Source organism: Aotus nancymaae, unplaced genomic scaffold, assembly GCF_030222135.1.
Source record: "Aotus nancymaae isolate 86718 unplaced genomic scaffold, 86718_ANA_hifiasm-v0.15.2.pri h1tg000002l, whole genome shotgun sequence".
NCBI lineage: Eukaryota > Metazoa > Chordata > Mammalia > Primates > Aotidae > Aotus > Aotus nancymaae.
In genome coordinates, this window is record NW_026988413.1 from 5,283,170 (window position 1) to 5,293,335 (window position 10,166).

General features: G+C 42.0%; 1 protein-coding gene across 1 annotated transcript in view; it reads right to left on the reverse strand.

Annotated features, from left to right (window-relative positions):
- Positions 1-9,930, reverse strand: part of DPP6 (dipeptidyl peptidase like 6) — a 1,138,230-nt gene extending 1,128,300 nt beyond the window's left edge. Inside the window, exon 1 of the mRNA XM_064368693.1 lies at positions 9,676-9,930. Within this exon, the coding sequence (XP_064224763.1) occupies positions 9,676-9,735 (60 nt within the window). The 5' untranslated portion in view covers positions 9,736-9,930. The remainder of the gene's footprint in view (positions 1-9,675) is intronic.
- Between the last annotated feature and the right edge of the window lie 236 nt (positions 9,931-10,166).

Below are 10,166 nucleotides of genomic sequence, written 5' to 3' on the forward strand. Positions count from 1 at the left end.
GGGAAGCACGAGGTACCCTCTGGGACTGGCACATATGTTCACCGCCTTGTTCTCATGGGTACGCGCATGTGCACATGTCAATACTTATTAAGCCGTACATTCTAAGTATGTGCAGTTATTCCTCAATATACTTATTAAACATGGTGTCCAGTATTTATAATATCTTTTTCGAGAACAAAAGAGGTAATAATCTTTTTGTGTCCTGTTTTTTAAGACACCCTCTCTTAACTTAGCTGATTTAAATACCTTATAAAATTATGCAGTGAGTTTAATACTCACTAAATATGAAAAACAGCAATTAAGAGTCCCTGAAAAGACGAGCCCAGCAACTATAAGGCACTCTTCCCTAAAGGACTTGCCGGAGGTCATTATTCTTACACTGAGTCTAAAGGACATCTACCGGCCTAGGTTCTCCCTTAAGTATGTTTTACTGTGGGATTATTTTTCATATCTATGCCAAAGGATGCCTTAGTAATAGCCACCACTTTGTCTATGGCTCATTCTTTTCTTTTTCTTTTTCCCTTTTCTTTTTGACAGAGTGTCACATTGTTGCCCAGGCTGGAGTGCAGTGGTGTGATCTCAGCTGATTGCAACCTCCACCTCCCAGGTTCAAGCGATTCCCCTGCCTCAGCCTCCCAAGTAGCTGGGACTACAGGCGTATGCCACCACACCCAGCTAATTTTCATATATTTAGTAGAGGTGGGGTTTCACCATGTTGGCCAGGTTGGTCTCAAACTCCTGACCTCAAATGATCCATCTACCTCAGCCTCCCAAAGTGCTGGGATTACAGGCATGAGCCATTGCGCCCGGCCTATGATTCTTTCTAGGGTTGGAATATTGTAAAGCTGGAGTTTAATGTGACCCTGAAGCCTGGTCGAATGTCCTCGGCTTTCACACAGGTGAACAAAGGCCCAGAGAGCGGTGACCACCTACCTGGCACGTAACAGGTGCCCTTAGGTGCCCCACTCGACCAATGCTAAGGCCAAGTCTATTGATTTCCTGCTTCCCTCCTTCCACTGTACCTCAGTAAATCATCCTTTACTGGATAAGCTTTTCCATATGAAGTCACACAGTTAAGAAGCTTCCACAAAGGCCCAGTGAATCATCAGCTTTTTCAGTTTATGAAAAATATGAATTTGTTCTGCTGTGTGCACACCTTTTGTCAGATGTAATTTTAAATTGTTTCATAATGCCTAAATGCCTTATGATCTCTTAATATTGCATTTGAAATTTTCATAAAAGAAGATACACACACTGAAAGAATAAACACATTATGCCTCTATAGTAGGAAAACAATACAAACTTTCTAAAGTCCTAAAGATGAGGGAAGGCATCCACAAGGAGTCATGTAACTTCCTTCATCTCTGTTGACTAAATCCATATTGCTGGGACTGTAATGAAAAATATTACATTTGAGGGTCCTATAAAATTCCAATCACTATTTCCTTCATGAGGTACAAGGTGTAAGATAATTAAAATACTGCATTTGAGGTATAGCTTTGACTTAAAAAAATATCCAACAAATAAAACCAGAAAAAACAATCACTACTCATTTACTGCCCTCTATTCCTGGAACCTTAACTTATGCATAAGCTTAGATGCATTTTATGTATTTTACTGATAAAATGAGAACAATTAAAATTTTAAAAATCAATAAAACATAAAGCCAAAACAACATAAATAGATTTTCACTAATATCCTGGAAGTCATAAAAGTAACTTATGTTCTATCCATTATATTAAACTTTCTGAAATACTTGAGGATGATTTAAGTTTTGGGTGGTAAAAAGCATGTATTTGTTTTTATTTATATGGGTACTCTTTCTTATTTCTTCCAGAAATTACCAATTAGACAACTAAGCTTTCTTCTTAGTATGAAAGCAATGGTGGATACGAACAACTATGGACTAGGCATGCCATTGCTAACAGTAAGCATCAGTGAAGTGTCCTTCAGGCTGAGTCACTAACCTTCACGGTGCCTAAGTGCATATCAGACATGGCCCTTCACTGTGTGCTCAGATGGAGAAGATGAACCAGAAAACAGCCTGGTATAATGGAATGTGCCCAAACCTAGAATCGGGCAGAGGGGGTTTGAGCCCTGGTTCTCTCACTCACTGTGTTGTGTTGAATCTCAGTTTTTGAAGTGAGAGGACTGAATGAAATTAACCTCTGAAGTTAGATCCTAATTTCAAATATTCTGTATTAGGGAGGAAAGATTCTTCAGCATAGAAGGAACTAGACACAACACAGAAAACGGCAGATACCAATGGTCAGGATGAGGGAAACTGAGAATTCAGAAAGAACTACAGGCTCAGGAACAGGGAGGTGTAGGGATCAGAGTGGGTGGGAGGGTCTGAGATTTAAGTGAAAAATCAAGCTGGAGAATGGAACCTGCAAGCACGGGTTATAATAAAAATCCCCTTCTTAGCAGGACTCTGGATCTGTGATATACTCATGTCCGTAGATGATGGTTCTGAAGCCAAGTGTATGAGAAAAGAAAAGGTGCAGGAAAAGAACTGTATTATGTTATGGTAGCAATCAGTGAAACTCCATAAGCCTTGCATGAGTTTGTCATGTCCCACAGTCTGTGAGTCGGGGGCTGATCTAATCATTTAGACGGAATGCCTCCCACAGAAAGGGAATCAGTGCTAAAATCCAGGAGGGAAATTCTTTAAGCTATGAAAAGGAGGAGACAGATGCTCAATTCCTAAGAAGGACAGACTGAGGAAAAGTATGCAAAGTGGATGAAATTTCCCAAGAGGGGGAAGTTCTATTGATCAAACCAGAAGGGTCAGGAAAGAAAGAAAAGGAGACAGGAGGTATTTTGGCCAAGGAAGAGCATTAAAGTAGGCTTTGCTTTTTATGAGAAGACAAAAAAGGGAGAACATGAAAATCTTCAGATTTAACAAGTGATCGTTTATCAAAATGTGAGTTTTGGAAAACATAAAATTGGGAAAATGAAAAAGGAAGAGAGAAAGAACTGATAGAAAAATTTAAAAACAGACTGAGTAAAGGTCAACAAGAAAGCATCACAGAGATTTAAAGTCTTGAAAAGGACTCACTTGGAAGGTTTTCACCTATAAAACCTTCCAAAGGGGATTCCAAAATTCAGAAAGCTAGTGAGGGCAGCCTCCAAATCTCTAGTTGCCCCTGAGTCATGTAGGTGCTGAATGAGCTATAAGAGGATAAAAGAACAAAACTTGTATTTGAGTTGACATCCAACTTAAGTGTTCATAAAAATGAAAAACCAATTATCAGAGAAACATAACAGAATCCAGAGTTTCCACAACATTCATGATGCCCAAGATAAAATTCAAAATCACTCAACATACAAGGACATTTTAAACTGTGGTCCATATTCTCAAGAAGATACAGTCAACACAGACCAATCCTAAGAAAGCTCAGATGTTAGAATTATCATACAAGGATTTTAAAGTGAGTATTATAATAAGACCCATTCATTAAACAACAAAGATACCCAGGATGAATAAAAAAAAAACCCAAGCAGAAAATAGAAATTATAAAAAAAAGAACAAAGGGGAAATTATAGAATTTGCAAAGGCAGTATCTGGAGCTAAGCACTGAATGTGCAAACCACAGAATGCAGAACACAGAGGAGAGAGTCATTAAATGTGATGATGCAGCCACAGAAATTAAATCTGAAAAAGAGAGAGAAAAGTAGCTTGGAGAAATGATGAGCCTCAGAGACCTGAAAAGCAATATAAGCTGTTTAAAACACACATAATTGTCATCTCAACAAATTAAGAATAGGACAGAAAAAAAGTTAGACAAGATAATGGCCACTGAATTCCCAAAGATGATACATTTAAAGATTCAAGTTGATCTTTGCATGCCTAGGGGAATAAACATAAAGAAAATCATGCCTACACACATAATATTCGAATATTAAAAACCAAAGAAAAATCTTAAATGAAGACAAAGAAAACTAATACATTACATGCAGGTAACTATGAATCAAATGACTTCACTTCTCAGTAGAAAAAACTAATTCTAGATCTCAGTGGAATGCCATCTTTAAAGTGCTGCAAAAAAAATAAAAATCCTGTCAACTCAGAATTTTACATCCAGAAAAAATATATCCTTTATGAATGAAGTCAAAGTAAAAATACAGGTAGGATCCACGAGTAGTATTTCACAAGAAAATGCATTTTTATTGAGTCAAAATGGCTTGAGTTGATTAATACTTTTTTTTAAAAATGTCCTAAAAGGAAAATGACAGACACACAAGCCAGACTGAGACCACAGGCTGTAACTTTGTTATCCCTGTCCTTGTGGTGAAATAAGCACTAGAAGTAGAAGGTAAGAAACCTATTGCTGGGCGCGGTGGCTCACGCCTGTAATCCCAGCACTTTGGGAGGCCGAGGCGGGTGGATCACGAGGTCAAGATATCGAGACCAACCTGGCCAACATGGTGAAACCCCGTCTCTACTAAAAATACAAAAGAAAAAAAAAAAAAAAATTAGCTGGGCACGGTGGCACGTGCCTGTAATCCCAGCTACTCGGGAGGCTGAAGCAGGAGAATTGCCTGAACCCAGGAGGCGGAGGTTGCGGTGAGCCGAGATCGCGCCATTGCACTCCAGCCTGGGTAACAAGAGCGAAACTCCGTTTCAAAAAAAAAAAAAAGGAGCCTATTAAATTTCCACAAATACCTAGAGCTCACAAAAGTCAGCAAATCCCTGTGAGGGTGGCCCTCTTCATGGGTCATAAGCAACTTCAAAAGGCAAAAGCTTCATCAACTTTTTCACAGAATGAAAATCTTGAGAAGAAACACCAACATTTTACTAATTCATTGGTAGAATACGATGTTCCTCATCAGAAAACAGTGCCAAGTGATGAGTAAGGATTGACTTCTTGCCAAATTCTAGGTATGTAAATGGGTAAACAGGAGATATTATGATTACTAATCATTGCCTTCATCAGAGAGGCACCAAGTAAGTCCTTGACCCTGAGGGGATTTTGATAGTTGAGTTCAGATTGAAACCCACATAGCCAAAGTTTCACATCTATTCTTCAGTGCAAAGAATCGGTTGAGATTCGTGGGCTAATAACTCATCTCTTTTGGCCTTGGAGGCAAGGGTGGAATGAAAACATAAAATAGAATGTTAAATATCCAACTTTACAAATAGAAAGCAGAGATTTTTGATCTCTACCGTCAGACAAGACGACCGATTCCTCCTTAAGTGTGTTTCTGAATTGACAGTTTTTTTGGACCTGGCAGAGCTAGATTCCTCATTGGCAAAAATGGCTAGGAAAGGAATCTTACAAACTGGAAAGAGTGCTTATGGAATCTGTTATGCTGATCCTAATTATCAAATGGCTTAAGTGCTATATGCCTCTGTAGGCCAATATAAACTGTGTAATATATATGCAATTGTCATCCCAAGAAAGATGAAAATGGAAACATATTTTTGAAAATAATGGTACAAAATTCCCAAATGTGGTGAAAGTATTTAAAGATTCAAGATGCTTAGTGAAGTCCTAGCAGGATAAATATGAAGGAACCCATGGCTAGTCACATACAAGTCAACAGATAAGGAAAATCAAAATAAGGAGATACTCTTGAAAGCAGAGAAAAGAGAAAACAGATACAAAATACAAACAATTACAACATCAGATAGATTGAAGAATTTTAGATAAAATGGAGTCTTAAATTATAATGTAAGTGATATAAAGAATTCTCTCCAGGACCCATCTCCATGCTTGATGTGGAGCTTTGTCATGTAATAAATGCTTACAATGTGCAAGCATTTTCTTTCACGGGGATTTCCTTAATGATTATATGAGATAATGCATACGTTATTCCCTTTTTCCAGATTTGTAAAAATAAATTAAATTAGTCCTTCCTTTGTTACTTTCTACTTGTGTGATTTTTTTTCTGGGGTTGGGGGAGGTAGTTAGAGATGGCATCTTACCGTGTTGCCCAGGCTGGATTTCAACTCCAATGATCTTCCTATATCAGCTTCCTGAGTAGATGGGACCACAGCACACACCACCATGCCACACGCAGCTCTATTTGTGTGATGTTTACCAAGTTACCATTTGTCTCACTGCAAAGCCCACACTCTACTGATTGTCCCACCCTATGCATACCCTCTGGGACCTGCTCCTGAGGAGCTGTTTGCCTATGAGAGGCAACCATGTAAAAAGAGGCCATTGGCTGGGCACAGTGGCTTAGGCCTGTAATGCCAGCACTTTGGGAGGCCCAGGCAGGTGGATTGCTTGAAGTCAGGAGTCCAAGACCAGCTTGACCAACATGGTGAAATCCCATCTCTACTAAAAATAAGCTGGGTGTGGTGGTGGGTGCCTGTAATCCCAGCTACTTTTCGGGAGGCTGAGGCAGGAGAATCGCTTAAACCTGGAAGGTGGAGGATGCAGTGAGCCAAGATCGTGCCACTGCACTCCAACCTAGGTAACAGAGTGAGACTTTGTCTCAAAAAAAAAAAAAAAAGAGGCTGTGATAACAATATACATAAAGCACATGCCCCAGTTAATGAAAAGGGTTTTAAAGTGAAGTTGCTTTGTCCTCCCTGATTTGGGTACTTAAAGGTAATGTAAAGCCTCTTCTTGTGTGGCAGGTCCTGCTGCCAGCCCCAAACATGATTAGTGTGTTGAACTCTCATGAAACTCCCACCATGAAGGTCCTATAAAACTTAGGCACAGAGGTTAAGCAATTTATCCAAAATGACACTGGTACTTTAGGATCCCAAAGTCCAAGCTTTGGACAGCTTCCTCCGCTGCTTCCAGAGATGGAAGCACTGGTAATACCTTTCTGGTTGCCTAATGTAATACGTACTGACACAAGGAAGTTTCCCTTTCAGAAAAGATCAAAGCAAAGAAACTCAATCCAAACCCTTGCTTTCTCTTCAAACCTGAGGCTGAAAGGAGAGGTCCTACTTTGGCTGGAGTTAACTATTCATCTGGGTGTCCTTATTTTCTTCTCAGAAGGTGAGTGCCGTCTTCCAGGGCTAAAGTTGTACAGTCTTATGTTTGTAGTTTACATTTTCTGTAAAACTTAAGTCTGTATTCTTTGCTCAAGAATAAATACCGCTTTCAAGTTTCCAGGAGCCAATTCCACAGGACTATCACTTCTGGAGGTTTCTTCTCAGGACCACTGGCTCCTGCCTCTACTAGGGCCAATAGTGTGGTGGATTACCCTATGATCCTTAGCAGTGGTTGGCAGATAGGTGGTTGCCCCATGCTCAGGAGAAAAGAGACAGCAACAAGATCTCGTTTTCCAATTCTAGGGGTTCAATACGCAAGAATGAACCTAGCAATAAATAACACATCTAAAAGAAGGCTAACTCAACACCATCCTAAAAGAGACAATAAATGTTGTTCAAGAAATATCTGCACAGGAACAAATGATATGAATTTGCCAAATGTAAATTGCTATGCCAGTCATCAGTAAATGAATGGGACCAAACAAAAGCGGGTCCAGCTGGAATATTTTCCTAAGAGACTCATGCCTTTCCTTCCATCAAAGTCTCCCAAGATGAACTCTAAGAATAGCAAACACAATGGAAAAACAGCTATTCCAGAACATCTACTAAACTGACGTTATTGAGTTTTATATTTTATTAGAAAAATACTGTGACCTAAACATCACATGGTCCGTCCAGCACTTCCCAGTGTTGACTGTTGACTCCTGCTGCCTGCTCATTTCTCATCCACTACAGAACTTTCATAAACACGTCAACTCCCATCATTTCAGTCTCGAAGGTTGTTACTGCACCACAGAAACCTACAAGACAAACTCCAAAACTGCAAACTTTGCAGGCAAACAACAACTTAAGTGGGTTCTTCTCTGAGAAAACGAATTGAATATTTTTTTTCCTTCTAGCTAATGGATTTCAACATTGTCTCGCTTTAAGCCATCAAAGATTTTAAAGAAAGAAGGACAGGGTGTGACTAGACCTGCATGTTGGAGACCGAAGGCAAAGTCTAAGTTTGTATTTGGGTTCTCGGTTCTCATATTATTGGAACTTAATAGGGGTTAACCATGTTTATTAAATGGATGATTGATGGTGACTATTTATTGATACGATTCAGTGGAGCAAGTATTTGTTGGACACCTGATAGGTGCATAAGATGATCCTAACTCATGATTAACAGGTTTCATAGTACCTTTTAAATTGTTGGTGTGTGTCCCAACACTTGCCAGAAAGTTTTATTGGTGTCAATACCCTACAGTCAAATTCTTCCAAGAAGCTACTTTAGTACTGGAGCCAAAGGCATTTTTTAAAGGAAATTCCTGAATGATCTTCTCAACTCCACAGATGTCTCTACTACATTATCACTGATGTGTGAAACTTTATTTTTAATTCAAAATTTTTATATCAACTGCTCTGTATTAAATACTTTTCCTATGGATATTAAGTAAATGTGAAACATGTAACTACTCAAATCGTAGTGAGAACAGGGATTAGAGAAATGACGCTGATTCAAATATTTCATCATGATCTGATAGAAAAAAATGCTTGATATTACTTACTCAGTTGAGTAAAAGTATTCAACCCTAAATCCTCATTTTACAGAACTCAAACAGACCAAGGGTTCCTTTATCCATCCAATGAATCCAGTATCATTACTCACTTCAGTTCCAAACAAGTAGATAGTGTCTGGGGTTGACATTGCGGGTTAACACATGCTCAAAACCCCAACAAGTAGATATGAATGGGAATATATTTCTAATAACAGCCAATAAACATATATGCCCTTACATAAAATGTACACACAAAATAGGTGTGGAAAACAAGGTAAAAGAGTAGAGCATAAATCCAGGCTGCATATCAAGGACCAAGCTCCACAGTGCTCACCTCTTTATTCGGTTTAAATATATATATAAAAATATTCGAAAATACGTTAAAGTTCATTGTCACGTGCATCGCTGTGCGGCTTCCCTACGTAACCCAGGTAAGGAATTTCCTCGCAATTAATCGGCGGCAGATAGCAGAGGCATATTGGGCATGGCCAAGGGTAGCCGGCCTCGCAGGACCCGCGCAGAATCCTGAACCTCGCTGGCGATCTGGGGTTTTTTTTGCGCGTGGGAGTAAACGTTTCCCAAGTCCCTCACACTCTGGGCTACTAGAGAGGTTCTGCCAGAATTCCTTAGGCCGCTGCCCACTCCCCTTTCTCTGAACGTCGCTAATTTCCTGGAAATAATTCCAGGCACACGTTGCTCCATTAAAGTTAATGAAGCACGTGTCCGTGACACCAGCCAGCGCGAGCGCCTGCGGGAGAGCCCCTCGCGCTTCCCGGGAAGAGCTCGTCTGCAGGCTCCGGCCCAGGGGGGCTGATTCTGAAAGGGGGAGGGGCTCTGCCTCCCACCTCTGACCTCTTCTCTCGGAAGCCCCGCAATCGTGGGAAACGGCTGCACCTGCCACAGCAGCCGCGAAGCGGTGTGGGATCTCCAGCCCCGGAGTGGCCGGCGGGGGCGGAGGCACGGGCAGAGCCCTGCTGCTGGCCGCGGGTCTACGAAACACCACACGTTCTCGCAACCCCCGCGATCCGCCAACCATCTTCACTCCAGGACCCCTGCAAGCGATGCAGAGGCGCCGGCGGCGGCTCACGCTCCCTCCACACACTCGCCGGCAAACTGTAGCCTCCACCTGCGCCCTTGCCCCCGCGCGAGCCCCCTCCGTCGCGGGTCCCTTACCTTGTGGCCTTTCCCCGGGGGACACCTGACGCTATTGGAGACTCCTGCGGTTTGATTCATGTCCAGAGGAAGTTGAGGGGCCCAGATTCTCTACCTTCAAAACTTCCTAGGCGCGTGGAGGGTGGCGGCGGAGGTGCGCGCCTCTGGGGAGACGCGAGGCGGGTTCCCCCTTCTGCAGCCGAGTCCGGGCGAGCGCGAGGGGAGCCTCCACGCTGCAAGCTTCAGTGTAGGGACGGCAAAATCCGCGGCCCAGAGCTGAAGAAGGAGAAGCAGCTGCTGGGACCCCGGAGGGAACCCGGGCCGGAGCCAGCGGCTCCGAGGGCGCTCTGCCCAGTGCTGCCTCCCCGGGAAACAGTCCAGGACTCTCAAGACCAGAAGCCCCAGCAAATCCAAAAGGAGCCCCAAGGAGGTGTGTGGGGGGAGAGCCAGGGGGACGTAGGACTAGGCTCTTCCTGCGCAAGGGGTGGGGAAATCCGCGAAAGCCTGGGAGC